The 26,516-nt window shown below is 28.8% G+C and overlaps 1 protein-coding gene across 1 annotated transcript; it reads left to right on the top strand.

The window, feature by feature from the left end:
* Positions 1-1,464: 1,464 nt before the first annotated feature.
* Positions 1,465-26,264, top strand: Nmdmc (NAD-dependent methylenetetrahydrofolate dehydrogenase). The gene is made up of 7 exons (XM_016061924.4): positions 1,465-1,623; positions 6,891-7,046; positions 9,677-9,867; positions 11,008-11,283; positions 12,448-12,555; positions 17,061-17,279; positions 25,754-26,264. Exons 2-7 carry the CDS (start codon positions 6,922-6,924, stop codon positions 25,933-25,935), a joined length of 1,101 nt encoding a protein of 366 aa, XP_015917410.1. The 5' UTR covers positions 1,465-1,623; positions 6,891-6,921; the 3' UTR covers positions 25,936-26,264.
* The last annotated feature ends 252 nt before the right edge of the window (positions 26,265-26,516 follow it).

Here is a 26,516-nt window from a genome sequence, read left to right as displayed (position 1 = left end):
GCTATTTATGAAATACACAAAATTGCATGTGCAGTTAAAGAGATCCAATTGTTTTGCAAATACAGTAGAGTCTCGATTATCCGAGTTAATGTGGACCACGACCAACTCGGATAATCGAAAAACTCGGTTGAAGCGAAAAGTCTAAAAAAGGAAAGAAAATAGTAGGTATAAATGCATTATATTTAAAAAATACAAAATATATACGAGTACAAGACATACAATTCATAATATAATCAAAGAGCATACTTTACGAGAATTAAAGAGCTTTTACTTAAAAAAAGTCCTTAATTGTTTTTTTATATTTTACATTACTTTGGCTCTTTTCTGCAGCAATGTTTCACCATTTTCTTACGGATAACAGGAAGGCTGATGTCTCATCTTCTTGTTATTCTATATAGTCAATAGAACTTTCGACAGCTTTTAGTCCATTTTTATGACAGATTTTATATGTTGATTTTCATCGTCACTGTCTTCATTATCTTCACTAAATTCATTTTCATAATTGACGATATTAACAATCATTCATCAGTAGTCTCGAGTTGTCCGTCATCTTGTTTTCCTCAACGTTTTGAAGATAAAATTCAGATTTTCTTTTGGCGGTAGTTTTAAAAATAAAAAGTAAACTAGTGTAAAAAAAAAAAAATCCTTGAAATATTTGATAGCTCGGTTTAAGCGGAAACTCGGATAATGGGGGCTCGGATAAGCGGGACTTTACTGTAAAAGTATTTCTGATTGCATTATGTATCTATATACACAACTTCTATAAGTATAGCAAGATATTATAATTTTGAATATGTGCTTATTAGCAAATTATTAGCACGGCTGTGTTGGAGGAATTAGACATCACATGTTATTTAAATTTTAAGTAGCGAAAATTTAAATAAAATTCAAGATTATTTTGCTCATATATGGCTGTAAGGTAAGATATTAAATGTAAGTAAAAACTGAATAAAATCGTGATTGCTTCAACATCATATTATAAATTTAGTAAATATAAAACTAAAAAGCAATTTTAAATTTTTTCATTTTGTATAGTTTTCCTTTTACTTTGAAATAAATTTTATTTCAATAGAAATTATTGAATTCCTTTCAAATAATTTGCTACTCGAAAAATATAAATCATTACTATAATTGATGAATAATCTTGAAAATTATCAGTTATATTCTTGATTTACAAAGTAAATATCCTAAGTCGATTCGCAGCAAAATATCAGTATACATTTGTTCGATTAAAAATAAATATATCATTCATATTTCGTGTAAAATATCAAATAATTTCACAGAATTTTACGACCATATAAAATTGTTACAATAAATATCATCACGAAATGTTTATCTATTCATCACAAGGATAAAAATATATGCTCAGTGTTTAGATATATTGGAGAAGAAAAATTTGAATATGATTCTGCGATCTGTTTGTTTGTACGTTTTATTGACAAAGATCAGCCGTTTTGCATTCGCAAATAACCGGCTAACGTCAAAAGGAAATGTTATGTCAGCTCAACTAGTATGGAAAGTGTATAGGCAGAACTACTTCCAGTAACCAAACCTTTTTACAGCTGGATTCGCAAGTGACAGGTGGTGATTTTTCAGCACTCAGCTGAGACCCCAGTTTTTAAGGTAAAAGTTATTTTATTTGTCATATTAATATATTAATCTTACTTTAGCTTTGTTTTGCTTAGGTTTAATAATCTTTTTTAGTAAAATTTAAATAAATTTTAAGTTTAAAAAGTTATAGAACATTTGATGAAATTTATTATAAATGCCAAACGATAATGAAACTCGTTTGGTGAGAGGAATTGGAATTAGATGACCCAGTTCTGTGACAGTGCACCTTTTCTTATGCCAGTATTATTATAAAACTGCTTATAAGTTCATTATTTCGCTTCTTTTCCTCCATTTAATTTTTAGAAAAGTGTGATATTTTTGATTTTTGTACACCAAATCGTAGAATTAAAATAACGAGAAAAAATTCATGAGCATAAGATAAAGAATAAAGCGACAAGCTTCACTGATGAAATATTTGACGCCAGACAAATATCAGTAAGATTTTTAATGAAATTTATATTCTAAGTACAAATTTCATAAATTATCAATAAATTAAAGAGTCTTTCATTGAGTTTTATTTATTATCACATAGTTCTTATAAAAATCTAGCAAAACTTTATTTGATTTTTTAGATTGTAAAATTTTCTTAATGTTGTATTGGTTTGACATTTGTTTACATAATAAAAATTGTTTTGAATTTCTTTGCTATAAATATTATATTTTTATTTCGAAAGAAATTCTAAATAAATATATCGGTTTATATTCAAAATAAACTGATAATTATAATCAATTTATATCATATTTATTACAAAAAATTTGATGAATTAATAGTACTGGTCCAATCACAATAAAATATTATAACAAAATTTCAAACATATACCAACATAACGCATTATTATGTATAAAATGATTTAATATCAGCTTTTTTTTCTTCTAATCTAGTCTATTATATCTGCTAGCTTTGCAATACATGATCCACAAGAATTTCTTATTTATTTTTTTTAGAAATAACTACTGGAGTATGTAACACATTATTTCCTCTTTTTTTTTGTAATAATATTTTTTGTAGACATAGATGACAAAATAGAACAAAAGATCTACATTAAGATAAATTAAAAGATCTACATTAAATTCGACTTAATTATTTTATTAGTTAAATAATTAAAATATTTATTTTATGTGATTATTCTATTTAATAAAATGATTTTTTTGTTATTATGATAGTTTTAAAGGGCATAGTTATCAGCTTAAATTAGGTATTTATATCATTTTAATTATGATTTTAAGCGACTATTTACCAGTACTGCGAAGTGCACTAACTTTTATAAAAAATAAATAAACTAATAAGTCCTCTGTTAGAACGTAATATTAAGGTACTACATAATTTTAATTGATTTAATATAAAAATTGACAGAAATCGATTTAATAGTGGCTAAGATACCTTTTTACGACCTGTTACTGAAAAACGTCTTTGAAATTCTTTAATCATTTTCTTTACGATAAGACAATATTTATTTAAATAAAAAATAATTTTTAGTTTCAAAATTTAAATAATTGCATTATCAAGTTAACTATTTTGCATTACTATTGGGTAAATAAGTTTTATTGTTTTTTACAGCTTATAGTAAAAATACAACCAAATACGCAAAAAGTAAAACACTACGGAAAATCGAGCTACTAATGGAAATTATTATAAAGCGATAACATGAATAAAATATAATGCTTAAATAACTAATGCTTGATATTAAAAAATAGTTGCTTGTCAAGTTAAATACTTTTTATTTTACGTGTCTCGTTCCATGGCCTTGAGGATGGCAAAGAAATTATACAGCAAGTTTACCTTGACCGTCATGTCAAAAAATTGCGTCGATATTTATTTCTGTCTATTCTACTATCGCATTGCGTAATGTAGAATGTGTGAAAATAAATAAATAAATAATAATAATAAAAAAGAACGGACCACCCTGATTCACTTTTGATCTAATGATCGGATCCTTACGTTCTATGACTCAATCTTAATGGTTCGAGGAGGTGACCTTAAATATGCTAATTAATTAGTGCAGACGATATTTTGAGTTATGAAATCGGGCACAAAAATGTACTTTCTCTGAATGAACATGCCTTTTTTTCTGACTGATTCGGATTTCGGACCCCCAAAATATAAGGGACAACCGCAATCTGTTAATAGTTTGGTTAGGAGAGGGCTCAAAAATTTGGACCCCTTAAATGTTAATTTTACTTTTTGCGTCTTTCGCAATAACGCTAGAACTTTTTAAGATTATTGAAAACTTTTTACACGCATTTATAAAAATCGTTTATCCAAAGATAATTCCATGCATAAAGTAACTTTTAGTAAATATTTATAATTTTTTATTATTTTATTTATGAACTGTCAAAAAAAATTTTAATTGTAAGATATGCAATTTTTTTGGAGTAATTTTAAAGAATGTAATTTTACGTAGCAAAATATAAAATTTTAGCAAAATCAGTCTAAAGAAAAATCGAATTTTAAGTACTTGACTTTTTTAATATTCAATTTCTCAGGAAGTATTTAACCGAGTTTGCTCAAATTTTGTATTTTGTTATGTAAAATTACATTCCTTAAAATTACACAAAAAAATTTTACACCTTGCCATTATATTTTTTTTACCATTCTTAAACAAAAGAATACAAAATTATAAATATTAACTAAAAATTACTTTTTGCATGGAATTATCTTTGGATAAACGAATTTTATAACTGTTTGCAAATATTTTTCAATTCGTTTTAAAATTTCTCTAGATATGGAGAAATAAGTAAAAAGTAAAATTAACATTAAGGGGTCCAAACTTTGGATCACTTTCCTGATCAAAATATGGGGACCATATTCCCTAGATTGCGACTACCTTCTATATTTTGGGGGTTAGAAATCCGAATCCGTCGAAAAAAAGGTTTGTTTGTTCAGAAAGTAAGTTTTTGTGTCTGGTTTCACAACTTAAAATATTGTCTGCGCTAATTAATTAGCATATTTGTGGTCACCCTTTCGAACTATTAAAAATGAGTCCAAGAACGTGAAGATCCGATAATTAGATCAAAAGTCATTCAGGACGGTTCGTTCTTTTTTTTGACGTACTGCACATAATAAACGCTAATCAATGTACGTCAAAAACTAAGAGTTCAGTTTTATTGGTAGAATTTTATTACATTATATATTAAAATTTTAAAGCTTAAAATTTATACTAAAATTCTAAGAATAAAATACATATTTAAGTCATTCTCTTATAACTTGAACAATCATTTATTATAAAAGTTTTAATAGTTGCATTTGTTCATTTATTGTTGTTTATAAGATATATTTATTTTATAGTTAATAATTAACTAGTGGGCTGCGCCTCCTGCTCGCTAACGCTCTCCAACCCCCGAAAATTGCTACGCAATCTTATATGGTTTACTTCGCAAACCAAGCTCGCTTCGCTCTCTACTAACTTAGGTACATTGCAAATGCACAAAATTTTAAGAATTCAAAACAATCATTCAAATCCATATAAAAACTTTTTTTTTTTAAAAAATTACATCTTTTTAGTAAAGTCATTAAAGTCACTAAGTCATTAAAATAAATTTGAATTCAAATAAATGACATGTAATTCGTTAAACCTATTAGAAATGTGCTATAGTATAATTCGTAATATAAATCAAAAATCGTCAAATAAATTCGTAATTTCAAATAATTCGTGAAAAAAAGCGCTTTCGACAAAATATTAAAATGGAGATCTATAGACAAAGACTACTCACTTCTGCCTAACTTAATTGTATGAGATTGCCGCAGCTGATGCTCTCTGGTTATTTCAATTTCCGTTTTTAAAAGCGGTATATGTTGAGCCACCTCAGCTAGATTTGGCATGTGGCATTTTTAGCGGCAATCATTGGTCGATTCGCCGTGTAAGAGAAATAGTAACGTAAACAAAACAAAGCAAACGTTGCCACCGGCGGAAAAGAAATGCAGCCAAAATTTGGGAGCCACGTAAGAGAATTATATATATTAGATGTTGCTTATAAAGTTTCCTTATTTTTTGTATACTAGTTGTTATACATTTAAAAGTTAGTCAATTGATGATAGGTACCAAATGAATTGTTATCAAATTTGTTAAGTACTTGGGCAAATACTTTCTATTTTCTTGATATTATCACATATAATTTTGATTACTTATATTACTACGTGAGTAAATCTTATGATAAATAACCATACGAATATGCACGAAAATTGATGTTCATGGTAAAATTGAATACTTTAACTGAAATTTATGGTGCGAAAATTGACCGTCAGTGTTATCAAATGACGTAGCATCACGTCAAAACTCTCCGGCAAGTTATGAAACGAAAATTTACTCGCAAACTATAACTACAGTATGCTGTTGTGATGAGCTAGCTAAAGCATCATATAATTTATTCCAGATCTGGTCAAATAAATCACTCAAATTACCTAACCAGGGAAAGGCGATCAAAATACCTTTAAAAATGCTGAAAAAGTTTTAAAAAGAGGGGCGAGTAATTAATTCTAGAGCTATTTCTTAAGTTTATAAAGTTGGGAGATAGTGGAGGAGTCAATGATGCCTGATAAAAAAGAGCCCTGGGGGCTCAGAGTATAGAGCGTTTGCCTCCCAATAAGTTGAACCGGGTTCGAATCCCAGGGATTGCTGGTCAATGCGAATTCCGCACTCGGCTAGCACCAAACACAGTGCGGACGTAAAATATCCTCAGTGGTAGACGGATCACAGGTTAGAGTCCTCTTGCCACCAGACTAAATGTGGGAGGTTTTCGTGGTTTTTCACTCGACGTTATGCAAATTAGTTCCATCAAATTTTTCTCCCAATACTTGATCCTGGAGTTCTTTTGTCTTCTGGATTAGGTTCAAAATTGCAAGGTTACGGCGCTGAGCATTAGTAGCCATAGACTCAAATTGGGTCAACTGTTCAACGATGGTTTTTAGATTAAAAAGGTTGGAGATCTTTGCCCTATAATCAAGAGCCGTAGAGCAAAAAAGTCATACGTAACGTAGCCTACTTTCTGAATACACCACAAAGAATAATAGCTCCATAAAAAAAGTTTGGCTCTATGGCATTTAATTGAATGTAGCAGAAATGAACTTTTCCAATTTCATACATGAAGTTAGTGTCAGACTAATCCAATTTCTGTATAACTAAAACATATTTTATTTTTACTCTGTTTTTTTTCTTCGCATAATTAAAGTGATTGGAATAAGATATGGTTGATTCATATAATAAAATAATATTAATTACTTGTTAAAAATTAAAATATTAGATTTAAGGTATTGATGTCAATTTTTTTCTTTGTCGTTTTAGTTGAAGTTATCTTTCTAAAAATATATCCAAAATGCTAAGTTTCTGTGTCAGAAAAGCTAACTTTGAAAAATGTAGTTCTTTTGCTGCTTGTATACTTCAAAGCAACAAGACATCGTCAATTCTTTTGACTAGGAAATCTCACACTGCATTGCTAAGGTAAGTTAACAACGATGATGTTTTAATTCGGCTTGTTATTGAAGCATGAAGGTATTCAGTGGATGAAGGTTCTAAGGAAAATCTTAGTACAATTGCGTAAATTTGATTTGAAGCCAACATAGACTTTAGGAAATCAAGAACTGTTTATTTGTTTTTCGGAAATGTTGTTCGGTAGTCGCATGAAATGATACTTTTTTGCAAATAATGTGCTACTTTCATAACTGATCTGAGTTTGCAATTACTCGTGACTGTTAGGTGGAGTTTAGCCTATCTTTAGCCGGAGCTCTCTATGTTTATTCTATAAATGGCACAAAGCATAAATAGGGAGAAACGACACAGTTTTGAGAAAATGAAAAGCGTTCGTGGTCTAGCTTTTTAATAGATTTGAAAACTTACTCCAAGGCTGCATTTAAGGGGCTCATGAAAATTTGGAGGGAAAAAAATGGGAATTGGGCATTGATTTTGATAATTGTCACCTAGTTGGAAAAATGTCACCAAAATCAATTTTTCAAAAAGTGTAATAATTTTTAAAATATTTAAGTTTGTTTGTCCGTTAATTCTTTGCAACAGATAATTCTTTGCAACAAGATAGCATATACAGTATAAAACTGTAGCCTTGCCTCAAGTGTAAGGCACTTAAATTGTGGCGTTTTATTTTCCTTGGCGATAGAGCTTCGAAAAACCATCTTTAGCATTGCTTTCACACTCTTAGCATTTAAATTTGCGGCCAAAAAGAAAATTTTTTCATGGTTACTCGTCAACTGTTTGCTGCCAAATGTAGTTAAACTCTTTTTCAACTTCAAATCACTCAAAGATTGTCATTTAGTACTTTCATCCGCTGAGTTCTGCAAAATTTAAAAAGACTACTCAAAAAATGAGAAGACAATGTTGTGTAATTACATTAGATAAAATTATAATATTTCCCCGAGAAATGTCATTTTTTATCAAAGTTATTAATTAGAATCTTCTCCTCTAAGGCTCTTCATTTGACTGCGCAAAAATTTAAATGAATGAAGTTTCTAATTTATAATTGAAATAGTTATTTAATTTTTATTAGCATTTTAGAAATGCATAGATTAGCATTTTTTTATTGGCATTCTGTTTACTTGGAAACAGAATCTTATAAGGAACTGCCCAACTAATTCACGATTTGAAGAAAATTACTTTTTCATGAAGTTATGTATTTAGAATAAAATTATATATATTTTTTTAAAAATTGAACACTTTATAATTCAAAATTCTTTCGATTATTCAATAGAATTAAAAATAATAAATAATTACTAAAAGTTATTTTCTGCATGGATTTATCTTTGGATAAACGAATTTTATATTTGTGAGCAAAAATTCTTCAATTCGCCTTAAATGTTCTCACGATATAGCAAAATACAAAAAAAATAAATAATGATAATAATAATAATAATAATAATACAATAGCAATTAAAAATCCAAACTTTGAATCGCTCTCCAGATCAAACTATTGGTCACTACAGCAGGCGTTATTTAAAAATTATTTTGGCCGGGATAGCCTGGTCGGTAGGGCGCTGGACCCATGTCCGAGAGTTCATGGGTTCGAACCCCGGTGACCGAAGATTCACTGTCTAGTAAAGTGACTGATGAGCGTTAAATCTGTCTAGTCGCAAAAGTCTTCCATGTTCCCATAATAAATCAAAACCTCTGGGGGTACTGGATCGGAGATCGATCGTTCTCTGATTCAGGTCAAAATTACGATCTGTGGATGAATGAATGGATGTATGAATGGGTCCGCCTTATAAACAGGTGTGACGTATGATGTGGCAGAAGTCGAATTCTTGGCCATAGATGGCGCCACTGAAGAACAAGAATCGCACACTCTGCCTTAAATTTGCTCGGTTTCACCAAGCAGGCTTGCCCGTGTGGCATTAGAACCAACCAACCAAAAATGATTTTTGACATACACTATTGACCAATAAGTATTTGGATACCTATGCAAATAAATGGTGTTTCTCCTGGTATGGATTGGGATCCTTGGTCCCCATTCATGGTAAGATCAACGCCAATGCCTACTGCACTATTTTGGATGACAATGTGCTTCATACGTTGTAGCAGTTTTACGGAGTGGACCCCTGTTACTTCCAGAACGACAATGCCAGCTGTCAATTTGCGAGGGTCACCAAGGCTTGGTATGGAGCCAATGGGGTTAATCGAATGAACTGGCCTGCCCAGACCTGAACCCTATCGAGAACCTTTGGGACGAGTTGGATCGCCGAATTAAGGGACGTACTACCCGTCCAAAATCGGTGAAGGAACTTACATGTCTTCTCCAAGGCGAATGGAAGAAAATACCATTAGCCGTCACACAAGGACTTGTGGAAAGCAAGATCCGGAGGGTTCACGCTATAATTGCCTCTCGTGGTGGCTCTACTAACTATTGATTATGAATAAAGTTTGTTTTTCTTTTCAATCACATGTGTCCAAATACTTATTGGTAGATAGTGTAGTGCGTGAATAGGAAGAAAAGAGTGTGGGAAAAAAGAAAACTACTAAGTTTATGATTGTCATGTGTACTTCTGAATATAAAGTCTATCTAAAAAGAAATAGTAATAATTACCTCTTTTTATCCTAAAAAATGACCTCAATGAATGCCTTTTCAGTAAAAAGTATGCTTCCAAACTCATTGATGGTAAGAAAATAGCAGCACAGATACAAGCTGAGGTTAAAATGGACATCCAACGATGGATTGCCCGGGGAAATCGAGGACCACATCTCAGCGTGCTGCTGGTTGGAGACAATCCTGCCAGTGCTGTCTACGTTAACAACAAGCTAAAAGCTGCTCAAAAAACTGGTATGTAATGTAACGCACTCACACTGGAGGGAGCACAAAAATCTTAGATCCCGTTCTTAGTACTATTTACTTAGTATTTCTTAGTAATAAATTCTAAACTTAGTATTACTTTTCTCAGCACTATAAGTAGGAATAAATTTTGGTAGTAAAAAAAGTGTAGCTACAAATATCATTTATTAACAGCAATAAATTTCCTATGAAGGAATTGACTAACAAATTTTATATGCTATTAGGTTTGAAATCGAAATATTAGACTTTTGTATTACAGTTCAATGAATATAAGGAATAATACAATATGGATATGTATAAATTTTTTTTAAAAATATTCCTAGCATATTAAATGCTTTTCTGTTTCCAGAAATGTTTAGTGTGTTCTACAAACATCCCCCCCTTAATATACATTATTGTATTTCTTATCATAATAAAGTTTAAAAAAAGAAATATAATATGCTTAAAGGGCGAAATAATGCAAGTCATTCATTATGAAAGAGTGATATAAAAAATACTAATATAATTTTGATCGTCGTATGTAAAGCAAAAGCAGTTTAAAGCTATAACTAAATACGAAGATTTTATCCTATTTTCACATTGATAAACATGCTCATACCGATCACAATGCTGATGTTAAATGTCCCCAGTAGCAGACAAATCACAATCTGTCATCAGGTTAACCATGGAAGATTTTCTTAGTTTTCCTCTACACGTAACAAAAATGCAGTTTAGTTTAATAATAATAATAATAATAAAAATAATAAAAAACTCCAGGAGAGAGAGCTCGTCCAATTCCTTAGTCCACAAGTTCCCATGTTTCTTGACTTTGGTTTAAAATTATGTTAACGGATTTGAACTTTGATAGCTGCAAATTCCATGTGAATTATCATTAAGATAATAATAATAATAATAATAATAATAATAATAATAATAATAAAAACTGCATTACAGAGAGCTTGTCCAATTCCTTAGTCCACAAGTTCCTATGCTCTTTGGCTTGGGTTCGGATTTGATAGTTGCAATTTCCTTATGAATTAGCTTTAAAATAATAAATCAATCCTACGTTGAATCTTACGTGAAAATTCTACGTTGAAAAACATGTAGATTGAACATTGAATGAATATTGATGAATCCTTTTATACATTTCAGGCATATCAAGTGAAACAATATTCCGTACAGCAAACACATCTGAAGCAGAAGTCCTGGACATCATTCGAGAACTGAATGATAGTCCAAATGTTGATGGCATACTCGTTCAGCTCCCATTGCCACAGCACATGAACGAGAGAAGAGTTTGCAACGCTATAGCGCCACATAAAGATGTGGATGGTTTCCATGTTGTGAATGTGGGAAGATTCTGTCTGGACATGAATGCTCTGATGCCCTGCACTCCATTGGGAATTATGGAATTATTGCGGAGAAGTGGTATGTACAGTCATTTTGCAGATTCATTTTTTTGACCTTGATAAAAATAAAACTTGCACTTTTTTTCCAAAGATTTTTATTGCTACGTGCAACTAAATTGTTTAAATACCTTGTTAATTTTTTCATGACAATTTTGTGCACTTTTTTTTACCCAACATTTAACTTAGAAACCTACACTAGTGAAGCAATTGTCTTTTCTTATTGTTTCGCTCCATTCAGAGTGAATTAAGTAATACGTTTTGCATAGTAATAATGTTTTTGAATTTTAAAATGAAAAGCTATTTTGATTTGAGTATTTCATTTTTTGAATGGTTTACTGATTAAAACTCATAATATATATATATTAGAATTTAAAATATTTTTTTTAAAACAGAAACGCTATATTTTTTAGAATTTTCTTTTTTTGTAAATTGCAAAAACGTATGCAATAGGTCAGGGGTGGCGAACCTTTATACACCAACGTGCCATTTTCTCTAAAAAATTGCTTAATGAGATCATAGACGTGCCGTCAAATAATTTTGACTTCGTGATTATTGGGAAAATAATAATACTAAAAACTCTTTATTTACATTGAAAAAAACATTTTGTATACATGTCTCAGTTATACATGTAATTTAACTTAAAGTAACATCAGTGTGACTTCTGTTGTAGCAGATTAGAGGACCGATAACTTATATTAGGTTGTAAGATGTTAGTTTAAGCAGGACTGTCGATCTTTTTTGCTAGTTATTTATTGTTAGCTTGTTTTTTACTGTTATTAATTGTTTTTTTAGTATTAATTTGTAACTTTTTTTTATTAATAATTGTTTATTATTTTGTTTGTTTTTTGTGAACTTCAATTTAATTGTTACATATGCTTCATAGCGTAATAACATTTGTGTAATAACAATTCATAATGTAATAACAATTGTGATCGGTGGAGTGCCCAAAATATTCTGTCGCGTGCCATAAATGGCACGCGTGCCATTGGTTCGCCATCCCTGCAATAGGTTTTAAATTTTAAAATTAGTTTACATCTTAAATGTTATGAATGGGTCTGCTTTCTTTCGAAATGAAAACTATTTTGAAAGAATATTTCGAAATAATTGTTTCTGTTTCTTATGCGTAAAAATGTCAAATCTTCATCTAACAATAAGCTGGGCTATTTTTTGTTTTATTTCACAGGTGTTGAGACGTTTGGAAAAAACGCAGTTGTTGTGGGAAGATCTAAAAATGTTGGAATGCCTATGGCTATGTTGTTGCATGCAGATGGAAATGGAGAAACTCAAGCAGGTAAAAATGAAAGAAAATTCATTTTATCTGGATCGTTTTTTCCATTTTTTCAGTTAAATAAATGAATGTTTATTAAGTAATTTAATCTTTATTAGACTATTTTAAGAAACATAATTTTAGCATATTTAAGTACATAACAATGAAATTTCTAATAAACACATTTGTAGTAAAAGATGCGTTTATTGGAACAAAACTAACTCACTGCTTTATGCCCTGTATGCATCAATTCAGTAAGTGATTATAAAAATTACATCTAAAAATTGTAAGGTATATTTCAGTAGCATTAGACTACAAAATATTTTATTAAATTCATTTCTAACTGCTAACTTTTAAGTTCTAAAATAAATGGCATTGTTTTCAATCACACTGCTACGAAAAAATTATATCTATATGCGCGTTCCGATAATAAATACAAGTTCAAAATATTGGTTGAAAAACACATATCTGTCTTCTGCTTATTTTGTTACATACATTTACATTGCCTTACAAAAAGTTTGAGTTCTTAAAAAAATGTTTTTTTTAAATACTCAGTCATGATGTTTTATATTTGCTAGCAAAAAATGAAATTATTTTATTGTTAGAAAGATTAAAAATACAATTAATTATCTTAATCACTTACACTGAGTATTTTAAGCTAATGATTGAAATCAATGATTTATTTAAAAAAACATGTGATTAAGATCGTGATTCAAATCACTGATTTTTGTGATTTAATTTAATTCATTGCAATAAGGAGTGACATGAATTCATCATTGTTTATGTAACGTCCGAATTATGCGGAGATAATTTTTTGTGAGGTTTGGAATAATCATATTCAAGGAATTTAATTCAGTTTTTTATGTTAGTATACTTCATTATATATTTTATGTAATTTTTATATTTGTGTGGTATCAAGTAAACTGTATTTCAGCGCATATTTAAGAAATGTTTAAAACGTTACACCATGCAAAGTTTTTCTAAAGGATAAGAGTTAATACGTTATTAATTTAAAAATTCTTTTTCACAATTTTTCTCTATAGCAATATTGACAATGCTTTTTAATAATGAAAAAATATTAGTATTTAAGCTCCATGCCCTTTTTTATTTTACTCAAAAAATTGAAAGCCGTATCACTTAGAAATAATTCAAAATGCAACTCAATGTAGGAAAAACTACTTTATTGCTAATTTTTTTTCTTTAGCTACATTAAATTTCTTCATATTTATTTTTAAGACCATCTTAAAATAATTCTTTCATTAAAATCTTATTTATTTAATAAAATTTTATAATTTTTGTGAATTATACGTTTATGAGAATTTTAGTAGTTTATTTTGCTTTTATCTTGAAAGCAGAGCTGAGCAGTACAATGGCAGTATTTTAGCTCATTTTTATAGAAATAATATAACTTAGATGCGATATTTTAAAATAAGGAATTCAATTTAATAAAATATTAAATGTTAAATTAATTTAAATTTAATAGTGCATAAAAATAAAATCTATTACAAAAATAAGTTTTTAATTCATCTTTAAAAAAATTTTAGTTTTAGACAAAATATCAAAATACATTTAATGAAAATTATTTTTATACTTTAAAATGATCTATATAATTTATTTTTAATTTGCATTTCTAAGTAGTAAATGATTCAGAGTAAGTTATTAAAAAAATTTAAACATTCACTTACAAGGGAATACTTCCTTTTTTTTTTTACCTTCGGCATGCCTAGAATACTATTCGATAAATAATAGTCATTTAAATATTAATAGTGAGCATTATTAATTAATAGCGTTAATTGAAATTTAAGCCATTAAAAATTTAAATATTACTGGCATAAATTTCTCTTTTAGATTTTTGCTTCAGAAAGCTTCTACATCCTTAAAAATTTGTTAATTTTAATTGTCTATTTTTCTGTTTGATTATATTTGATTATATTTATGTTGTCTATTATTCTGTTTGATAATTGGCCTTAATATTTAGATTTATAAGCATTTTTAAAATTATAAAAAGAAATATTATAGCCCCTTGCCAAATTAAATATATCGGTTCAATATTTTCAAAACCAGTAATATTTGTAAGATAATAATTTAGTTTGCTATGTAAATTAATCAATTTCAATTTAATATTATATTATTTCAATTTGATTGTTAAGCGAAATACGATGTTATTGGGTCTTGATTTAATGCTTGTTTATACAAAAACTGGTACAATAGATTGAGAGTATGATGGTAGAGTACAATTATCTATGATTTTACTCACAATAATGCGTGGATTTAAGATATATGATTACAATATGCGAATTCATAATAATAATAATATGATGATGATGATGAAAGATTGTAATTGTGTCTTTCAAAAGTTATTCAATCAGAAATATTTAAAAACATAAAATATAACAATGAAAAAATAATAGTTATTATTGGAAAACTGTAGCATTAAATTTAATATTCTATATTATTCAATCAGATAAATGTAAAAATTAAAACTTTCACTCCAATTTTATTTAATTGTTTTATTAAGTGAAACGTGTTTTCTCATTCCAGTAAAAAAGAAATTCAAATTTATGAACTTACTATTTACGTAAAAAAAACAACAACAAAAAACATTCAAATAAAATCGAGTTAAATAGCAATTTTTCACAAATATATAATTTTTTTAAACTAGTTAATTATTTATTAGAGTTAATTAATTATTGAATATTTTTTAATTATTAAAATTGTTAAAATAAACAGAAATATTTAAAAAAAAAGTATTCCTTAATTATTTTAAAGCAATATCGAAAGGGAAAGAATAATAAATTATAATATTTTATGCACTTAATTAGTATTAATAAATTACCTATTATATTATATATGCTTAATAAACTATAATTTAACGCTTAAACAGGGATTGAGAGTTTGACTAATGAAGTTCTTTGATTCAGTGAGAGTGTTTCTCAAGTATCTTTCTTACTAAAGGCTGAGAGTTAGCTTTAATTGTGATAAATTGATCTATTTCTTAAAAGACCTTGGTTTCTAAAATGTGAGCTAGAATGTTCGCTTTTTATCATTCGCTTAACACAAAAACAAGCTTACAACTTTTTTTTTGTTGGATTCAAGCCAGATACTAAAAAAATATGTGGTGATTTTTTATAGAATCATTTTTTAAAAAAATGGAACATTGTAAACATTAAATACATATAATTGAGGCTTCCGCCGTTTTAAAAAATAAGGCAGTATCAGCTCAGATATTAATTTAGAGATAACATAAATTTCGGAAAACAAAGCCGAACTATTATGAAAATAGTTCTGAATTCCCGAGTCGTTTAACATTGCTGTAATTATTTAACTATTGTAATGCCGTGTAATAAGTATTAAGAACCTAGTAAAGAAGAAAAGAGAAAATGGCGAAAAAGGACTGTATCTTATTGTAACAATGTAAAAAACGTGCTCTCAATTAACAATATAAAAAATTTCTCTCAAATAACACTGTAAAAACCTACTCGCATTCGTAGAAAAGTATAGTTAGGATTTACCATTGTTATGATTGTGCAAAGGTGCAAAATGGTACAGGTCTGTTGTTTTAACCTTAAAATCCAAAGGTAGAACATTACACTTATATGTCATTTCATTTTGGATTCGAAAGGGAGTAACTAAAGATGTTTAAAGATATTGCTTTGAAGTCAATTACGTTTACTTATTTAAATATTATCAAGTGGAATTTACATTAATCTATAAATATTATCTATTCGAAATAATTTTCATTCCGTTATAAATGAATTCGAAAGCTGTTGCTTGCAACAGCATGTTTTTGTTGAGAACAAAGGTTCTCATCAAAACACATATATAAAATTTTAATATATATGATTTGAAATTTCAGACATTTCATATTCGCTGTGATTGCATATATGAGTATTTTTTTTTTTCATGTGTTAAAGAATTGATAACCATTTTAGAAACAACTATCAACTTGCTAAAATCCTATTTTGATTTATTTAAAATAAAAATACCTAATAATATCTTCAAATATTTAAGTACATTATGAAAATTTAGTACATTACATTTAAAACTTATTCACGTTAAATTTGCTTAAATTCCTCTCGGTAACTAATTTTATTTATGATAAAATTTATACGCCAAATTGTTAGCACTTTTTGATAGATCAAGCTCTCAAAGGAAATGCTGTTTGCAGTATCTGTGCTAACAATGCTTATAAATATAAGGTGCTTGGCGCAAATTATTAAAGAGAGTGTTTTTGGCGAAAACTTGTACGATTTTCGTTTCAAACTCTAAGATAACTTAGTGTATTGATCTGTAGCACGAATTCAATAAACGTGTTTAATATTTATTTTGAAACAGCTCCAATTAGCAGTTTAATGTATACTTCGGGAAAAGTATAGCTTGCTGAGATACTGCTTTAAGCATTTCATTGAAGTTGTTCAAATACAAACTGTGAAATGAATGAATTAGTAAATTTTAAGCAATCTAAAAATCACACATAACACTCACATCTGACAATTTAAAATAAATCTTTCCTTTTTGTTTTTTTTAAGGTGATGCTACTATCACTGTTTGCCACCGGTATACACCAGCTGACCAACTGGTTGAATACACGAAAATGGCTGACATATTGGTTGTTGCCACTGGAATACCGCATCTAATTAAAGCTGATATGGTCAAAGAAGGTGTAGCAGTCATTGATGTTGGTATAAATCGAATTAAAGACCCTCTTTCTGGAAGACCAAAACTGGTTGGTGATGTTGATTTTGACAGTAAGTGTAATTTCAATTTCTGGTAAAAGCGTAATTTTTACTATCAATTAGGTTTTGTTTCATTGGCATATTAATTAGACTTAAACTTTATTTATAAATGATGTTTAAGACTAATGTTACATTATAATCTGTTTAAAAGAATTAAGTTGAAAGTTAATTAGAAAAATATTACAACACATGATGTGATAAAAAAAATAAGTAGAATTTTTTAAACTAAAGCATCTCTGCAACAGCCAGTTAGCCAATGGAGATTTAGGCTCTATACAATTTCCAGATCAATATCTAAATGAAGGCAATCCGGTAAGCATTGCTTTTCAGAGACCTGCAATTCTAAGGCAAATCGGTACTTATCTATCGGAATCTGGGTAGGTTTGAACCCGCCACCGGGTATAGAACTTTGGTCCTATACTACGTCGACTCAGTGCCTTCACTGATGTTTCATCGCGGCTAAGAAGGCAAAATTAGAAGAGGGCAAGATTTTACGTCAGGTGGTTTACATATGAATTCCAATTTAGATATCTTTATTTCTAATTAAAAACATGTAAGTAAAAGAAGTACCTAATTATTTAATATCTGACGTACAAGTTTTCATAAAATACATTTTATTCAAACGTAGTTACTATCTTACTTGTATGGACCAATTAAGCGCAATCACTACAATGTTTTAAATCAATCTTAGGAAAATATTATTGCTTGTAATTGGGTATACTATAGCCTACGTCACAGGTTGTGTTATTCCTACTAAATTTAACCCATGAACGGCATTTTCTGCGAGCCTAACTTCAAGCCACAAATAAACAAACGAAGTGTTTGATCGTTTAAATAGCTGCTCGCCAGATTTTATTGCATTATAAAGAAAAGTAATTGATATTCGATTTTTGATTAATAATTGATTTATGTGGATAGGGGCATAGAATTTAGCATTGCGTCATGGTAAATGTTATTCCTACTAAGTGGAAGTAGTTGTGTTTTTTTTATATTATACCCAATTAAATATTAGAATTTTGCTTTATGCTGACCACATAATAAACTAAATTCTGAACTGTTTATAAGTGAAAGACACTCTATATGAATTATTACTTGTGACAACCGCAGTTACTTACATAATTACTAAAACTGTCATCCTCTATCTTGACTTACCATCAAGAGAAAAATTCCCTCTGGCAGTTGCTCCAGCAGGAAGTAAGGGGAAAAAATTGGTATCAAAATTATTTCAATTCTAGCAAGTTTATGGAAGGAGTAAAATATCTACGACAGCCGTAGGTTATTAAACGATTATATTATACCTTATAGTTTCTTAAGCCGAAAAATGTTTTACCCCTTTCATCAAAAATGTTTTTCTAGAAAAGGGTTGATTTTATTATTAAAGAAATGATTTTACTACTAGCTTCTCATTTCTGGGTACGGTATGTTTTTTTATAAACTCGATTTTACCCCCAACTTTTGCCTATGTGACTTGTACAGTCGGCAAAAAAAAAAAGATATCACCCTGAATAACTTTTGTTCTAATGATCGGATTTTCACGATTTAAGTGTCAATCTTAATGGTTCCTGGGGGTGACCTCAAATATGCTAATTAATTAGTGCTAACTATTAATTAAGTTACGAAATCAGACACAAAAACGTACTTTCTCTGAATAAACATGCATTTTTTTTACATATTTGGAATCCTGACCCTTAAAATAGGAGGGGTAGACAAAATTTCGAAAAAAATGGGTTGTAAATTAGGTCGCAATAAGGATTTATATATCTGGCGATGGTTTAAAAATATGCCAAATTACCTCGCCATAGAAGGGGAAATAATTTATAACAACCATAAAGAAACTGAATGAATGACAAGATGGGAAAAGATAGTGCTTCTCGTTGCTAAGCAACCAAAAGAATTTTTCGCGTTGCTTTCTGGGCTTTTTTTTTTTTTTTTTTTTAAATCTCCTTTAAAAAGGAAATTTAAATAAATTAATAAATTATTTTTGATTCTCCAAGATTATAGAATCTTTGACTTTTTATCTGACATTATTTATTTTTTTAAAGCTGTTTTAATGTAATTTGTAGGACAGTTTTGAATTAAAACCAATTTTCATAAGTTATCATAAATTTATGAAGAGTTGTAGGGTTAAATGCTTTTGCCCCTCACTTCGAGTTTCTTAGGAAAGGAAAAAAAAGTGATCAAGCAAAGGTGGACCTGAAAAAAGATAGCTATTCTGATGCATAATCGCAAAATTTTATAGAAATCACGGTATTTATTTTCGATAAAATTGTAAAACTTAATAAAGTTTATATGGCATTTTAAAAGCATTTTGATATATATATATATATATATATATATATATATATATATCAATATTATAATAAATAAAAACAAAAAAAAACACGAAGAAAATTACGAGTTGATGTTATTTACACACTCCTTTCGTTAGTTCTTTAAAAAACATGATTAAAAGAAAATTAGGTTTATAATACCCTTAATTAAACAAGAGTAACAATTGTTACAGTTTTTACAATACTTTTTCAACTCTGACACTCTTTTCATGAGATAACTTCTTTTGCCAACGATTTTGTCCCTTTTTTTTTGTTAATTGAAACCAGCTTACGCATTCTTGTAATTTTTACATTTTATCTTTGAAATTTCAATCTCGAAAGACATGCATGAAGTGACGCCTAGTCCAAAGAATCTAAGTTAAATAGTTGTAAGGCCGATTATTACGAAAACAATTAACTACTCTGGTTCAATGAAACAATTACAGTAAAACTTGTGTAAGTTGATCACTTCATGTGCATTGTTTTAGTGGCCAACGTAGACAAGTGGTCAACTTATAGAAGGGGTGGGACATTGTTTACTTTTTCGTTTCCTACATGTTGCTATACATTAAAATTTTTTTTTTACTTGACTTAAAAATTTGATATAGCAAATGGCCAAATGAATATCTCAAGAAATGTGTTTAAACCTAAACGAACTTCAATTTGTTACACAGAAATAATTTTAATATTTAACTAACTTTTTTAAAAAAATTATTTTGTTAGTTATGCATGTGAAGTGTTTAATAAAAATAATTTCTTAAAATATCAGAACACGAAAACATTGAAAACTTTAACAAAACAAAATTATTTTAACACTTCAAAATTTATTCTGTTATTACTATACATATAAGCCTATTTGCTCACTATTGCAACTGGAAGAGCAACTTTTCAACTAACACACCTGTTTTCAATGAATGGTCAAAAGCTGAGTCCCTACAGTTTCCCCAGATGGTCAACTCACAAAAGGGTTTAGATTAGCTTTTTACACTATTTTACCAAACAAGTGAAATATTAACATACATTGCAAAATGACAGAAACTTTTCTGAATTTTTTTTTCTGGTCAACTTATGAGGGTTTTAGAATAGAATTTCATAATACTCCTAGACAAAATTGACTTATTTCAGTGGTCAACATACAAGATAGATAGGTGGTCAAGTTACAAAGGTTTTGCTTCTTTATTATGTAGGAAAATTTCCGTTCTTGATAATTGAGGTCAACTTATTCAGATGTAAAACTTACAAGTGTGGTCAACTTGGCAGGTTTCACTGTATAAATAAATCATTAATATTCTTGTTTTTTTATTACGAAATATTAGGAATTTGTTTACATATTTTCTTCAAAACGTGTGTTAAAACTATGATTATAAGTTATTTAAGAAGAAGAAAGTCAAATGGAGTAAAAGAACAATTTTTGAGATGATGATTCTAAAAATAGCACGTTTTTCTAATCTTTTTACAATTTTTTATTATAGTAGTTGTTTAACAAAACAAGGCATATCAAACATTTTCCTGATATAGCAATATTTTTTTGAACTGTGCAAAAGTTGAGAAATCATACAAACAACTTTTAAAGCAAATATTTTCAACTTTTTAAGACAAAAGGGTTAGCGCACAAGATTTTCTTTGAATGTTGAATTAAAATTGCATGCCCATAGTTTTTTTGTTCATTTAAAAAACAAAACAATCTGTTAAATTTTTCCCCTGTGCGCACATACGCATTTACTTTTCATTACTCGAATAAATAAGAAGCAATAAAAAAAATAAAATTAATAATTTATCTTCATTTTTCGTAAACAATAGTATTTTTAGTAAATAGTCAGCTGTTCTGCTTCGAATGATATTGTGTGTGATCAGTAGAATATTTTTAATTTCTTAACAAGATTTAATTCTCAGATAGCTGGCAATAATTCTAAGTTTTCTTTCAAGAGCTTAAGAACTTAGCAATAATTTGAAAAGTAATTTTATTTTAAAGAAAAACATAAATTAAAGTACTTAAACGATTGATTAATATATTATTGGACAAAAATATACATAATAGAATTTTAAAAAAATTGCATTAAAATTCAATAAAAAAGTTAGAAAAATAATTCTGCGAAACACGCAGAGACAGGTAATTTACAAATTTATTTTAAGATTAAGGCGATATATAAGATGTAAAGAAGTTTTAAAAAACTCTACTCTAAACTCAGCTGCACGACAGCCCATGGAGGGCCAAGGCCTACTGTGCCCATCTCAGCTTTCTGGACCTAGGGCTCTGGGGTGCAGGAGCAGATGTTCCGTTCAGGTGGTCAGCCGAACGCGGAACCCCCAGTGTTTAGTTCCCAATCATGCTTGGTACTTATTTATCGACCCACTGAAGGGATGAAAGGCTGAGTCAGCCTTGCCCGGCCCGAGGAACGACAGCGCGAAGCGCTACCGCTCAGCCACCGGGCGAAGTTTTAAGATGATTAAAAATGTTGACTACGCATTCGTATTAATAATTATAAAATATATATTCAAGAAATTGATAAATATATTATTCCAAATCTATGCATACGTATGTATATTATTGAAATTGTATCAGTTATTGAAAAAGAAAATCAAAAATTAAAAAATAATCACATTAAGTAAGCACAATCTGGTGCATAATCATATTCTATCAGAAGCACGCCTTTATAAAACTAGACATTCGTTGAATAAAGTGTTTTTTATTCAAAATGCTTTATTTATAATTTCTTTACTAAATTACAAATAAATTATTAAGTGACTAAAAAGAAACATCATATTTTATAGTTTGAAAGAAATAAAAATAAAAGGATTAGCAAACGATTATTAGCGAAAAAAATATGAATGAAATTTTACACTACGCGCGAGAAGTCAAGTTCCTCGCAAGTTTATCACATTTTAATATTAATCGCCCCATTTAATCATTTTTTTATTGTCGCCAAATTATTTTTTCAAAAATAATTAATTTTAATTTTTTTCAGCTTCTAATAAATAAAAACAGTTAAAACTTTAGATTTTTATATTGAAAAATATGTAGATTATTATGGTATAAAAAAATTCATACCTTATAATTCAAAATTTTTTCATCCTGAATTTAATTAAATAATAAAAAATAATTAATAATTACTAAAAATTATTTTTTTCATGAAATTACCTTTGGGTAAATGAGTTTTATGAGTGGGCGCAATTTTCTTCAAATTGCTTCATTAGTTTTGAAAATATGACTAAAAACGTAAAAAGTGAAATTAACATTAACGGGTACGAACTTTGGATCGCTCTCCTGACCAAACTATGGGGACCATATTTCCCAGATTGCGGCTACCCCCTATATTTTGAAGCTTAGAAATCCAAATATGTAAAAAAAAATACATGTTTATTCAGAGAAAGTACGTTTTTGTGTCTGATTTCGTAACTTAATTAATAGTTAGCACTAATTAATTAGCATATTTGAGGTCACCCCCGGGAACCATTAAGATCGACGCTTAGATCGTGAAAATCCGATCATTAGAACAAAAGTTATTCAGGGTGATATCTTTTTTTTTTTGCGGACTGTACATGATGTACTAAAGCACAAAGACCTAATGTTTGAAGACAAGGAGATATCTCTTCTTTATTACAAAGCGGAAAGTATTAATAGTTTATCCTTAGGCGAAAATATTTTAAAAGAGGATTTTTTATCAACATTTAAAACCTACAGAAAAATCCTGGTTAGGTTTATGAATGATTGACTTTGTCTGGAAAAAAAGTTTAAATACACGTTTAGAAATTTTGAATCGCGTTGAACCTTAATACCGTTTGAATTTTCTCCAACCTTAGTATAATGATAAATCGTGAAAATTAATTATTTTTAATATTTATTAATCGATAGCTTGAATGGTTTGATACATCGCTTTAACTAGAACGGAGACATGACTGAACTTAACACTTTCGTAAGATAGCAGTCATCAATTTGCACTAATTGCTTTCAAATATTATGGTTCAATGCAGAGCTGATTTCCTGAGGGGACAGGAATATGCCATGTGCTTCAAAAACATGCATTTAAGTTCTAGAATGTAGTTTATACTTGTATTTTGCGGCCTACTCTATAAATATTTTTAGGTAAAGTCTTTATTTCCATAAAGTAGCTGTTTTCCTAATAATAGTTTTTTGATTGTTTTTTCTTATGGTATTTTTTAATTTACAATATAATTTAGCTTTTGAAATGCTGCATGAAAAGAGTATTTTCGCTTGTTTAATATTGGAAGAAACAAGAACCTTCTTTTACAAGGAGTTTGTTTCAACGGTATTTAGAGCAATTTTTTTTGACGTTTTCTATTTAGAGACAGGTAATTTATTTTTACTATGATATCAACACGTTAAATACAACATCAGTCACTATTGACTAATTTTGATTTCGTTTACACTGTGTTAGCCACCGTTAACTAATAATACGCTATATATAATATGTAAAATATTATAAAACGCTTAAAAATTCATAGTGTAAGTAATTATTGAAAATTGATTTCATTTACATTTACTGCAAATCAAATTTTTATTTATTTTTATCTATTAGTAGTGCGCTTCGTATTCCTATACTACAAGTGCTTCTAAGCTACGTGAGTGTTATGAATGCGCCAAGCGCTGCTCTTAGGTGTTAGAGTGTTTTTCGAGGAGGCTCTTATGCCAGGGGGGGGGGGGAAAGCTTGGTATGAAAGTCCTAAATTTGAAACAATATTCAAAATTTTGAGCTATGAACGATCCTCTCGGATGTCATCATAACGCTTTTCTTGAAGACACTCCGGCCTCTAGCAACTTTTACAGGAAATGTTTATAGTTAATACAGTAGATTTGAATATTTGACACTCCACGGTGTATTATGTATCTCTTTCATATTTTCATTTACAAGTGGTCGATTAAATTTGTAAGTATAAAAGAATAATAGCTCTATGTAATTTATTCTTTTACAGTTAAGTTCCTATGTTACGTTTCAATAACTACTTCAGTATTAAATTAAGATTGGATTACTTAGATTTATGTTAGCGTTTAGAAATTTTTTTCACATTGTGCATTTATGTAAAAGCATAAAATTTTCTAATCAATTACAAATCTTTAACTTTAGATTTTATTTTTATTATACGTAAAAAGTGTTTTTTTCTATATTTTTATTTATTCCTGTCTACTTTTATTCTGTCATATAATAAATTCTACTTTAAACAGAGGAGAGAAAAAATATACATTGATAACACTTTTCCGTAATTATTCTTCCATTAGTTTAAAAGGATGAATACATAATCCATGTTATAATACGTATTATATTTGACAATAAGATAAATATAAGAATAAGAAAGAAATGAGGAGAAATTGAAGTAAATCGTAATTTTACTTTACAAAATGAACTTCTGTTTTCAAAAACACTCGGCATCTTTAAAAAATTAACAACTAAATATTTCACACAACTGAAATAAAACAAACCAAACCATCCCAAAGAACTTCATAAATTCATAATAAGTTAAAAATAATAAATGAAGACGATAAATTCTATTCAGCAAGTAGTTGAGCTTTTCGCCGAAGGGCGGCGCTGAAAACGTTAAGAGTGTTGCCATTTTGGAGCGCAAAGATATTTATATGCTCTAGCATAAGAGTGGAAACTCTTTCTATATTTCTCTGTATTTTAAACGATATCGTATACTAATACTATCATGATATCGTATACTATTATCATTATGCTGACTATCGTATACTATTACTATTATCATTAAACCATTAGAATCGATGACTGATTCCCAATTCTTAAGTATTTTTATGAGCCTTAGTAATGTAGTGTTAGAATTTTTTTTTAATTATCAAACAAATTAGATCACAATAATTTTTCATCTTCAGATAGGCGTGACTTCACTATATCATTTAGGTTATCAACATAGAAGTTAGCTCGTCATTTAGGTTATCAACATAGAAGGGAGCTGTCTAGAGATGTACAAGACTTAACATATAAGCCATAAATAACTGTTTCGGACCGGCATCAGTTGTCAAAAAGATGTATTATTCTCCAATTTTGCGTAACAAAAGACTTTTCGAAGAATAGTCATAAATTAATGTCAATATCCATTTCAAAAGGAAATATTAAATTCTTTCATAAATGATTCAGTCATCAACAAATGCTTGTGTAATAATTTTTTAACAATTTGCCTTTTAATTTCTGTATCTAACTTTAGGAATAATAGAGAAAGCCAGTAAAATAACTCCAGTACCAGGCGGTGTTGGGCCGATGACAGTAGCGATGCTGATGAAAAATACTTTGACAGCAACATGCAGTTCTATTCGATATGAAACTGGAACCATCGCTGAGTATCAGACTTGGGAAGACGATGAAGAAAAAATTGCTTTTGTTCTATAAATGTTTTGTAAATATGTTGCTTACATATATTTATTTGTATTATATGTCAATGATTTACATTTCTTTTTGCCTACATCATGGAATTGATTATTTGACACAATTCTATCCAAAGATTTCTTCTGAGAGAGAATCAAACTAAAAAAATGAATTTGATTTTCGAATTCAAACGATTCGAAAAACGCTTTGATAAAAGTGGTATATTGTAAAAAAGTATATCATTTGTAAATAAATGTATTTTTAATATTTGATTTGGAATATTATTTTTTATCTAATATGTACTTAGTGTTTATGCTCTTGTCTATAAAATAAATACATTTTTTGTTCTTTGATTGGGCTTTTTTGGTCTATCGCCAGATTCTGTTCAAATATTTTATTCCATAAATTTTTTACATTTAAAGTATCGTCTGCTTTTTTTTAACAATCTTTTTTTTTTCTAAATAAAATAATTCCTTGTGGGAAAATGATTTAAAAGCTTTTTAAAATTGCGCGTTATCTACTTTTGGTAAAACTCTGCCTAAGATTAGTTTTATAGTTTTCTGCAAATGAAAAGTAACTAACTACACATTTAAATAAGCATTTTT

This window comes from Parasteatoda tepidariorum, chromosome 3, assembly GCF_982258835.1.
Source record: "Parasteatoda tepidariorum strain Cologne lab strain chromosome 3, Ptep-v5.0, whole genome shotgun sequence".
NCBI classification, from domain to species: Eukaryota; Metazoa; Arthropoda; class Arachnida; order Araneae; family Theridiidae; genus Parasteatoda; species Parasteatoda tepidariorum.
Note: the sequence above shows the minus strand (reverse complement) of the source record. Positions and strands in the feature narration are given on the sequence as shown.

Bases quoted from the DNA above. Each gene is read 5' to 3' on its own strand.
- Nmdmc (XM_016061924.4), top strand. From the start codon at position 6,922: ATGCTAAGTTTCTGTGTCAGAAAAGCTAACTTTGAAAAATGTAGTTCT. The intron at 12,556-17,060 runs GTAAAAATGAAA...GTTTTTTTTAAG, and splicing joins AAATGGAGAAACTCAAGCAG to GTGATGCTACTATCACTGTT. The intron at 17,280-25,753 runs GTAAGTGTAATT...ATCTAACTTTAG, and splicing joins TGGTGATGTTGATTTTGACA to GAATAATAGAGAAAGCCAGT.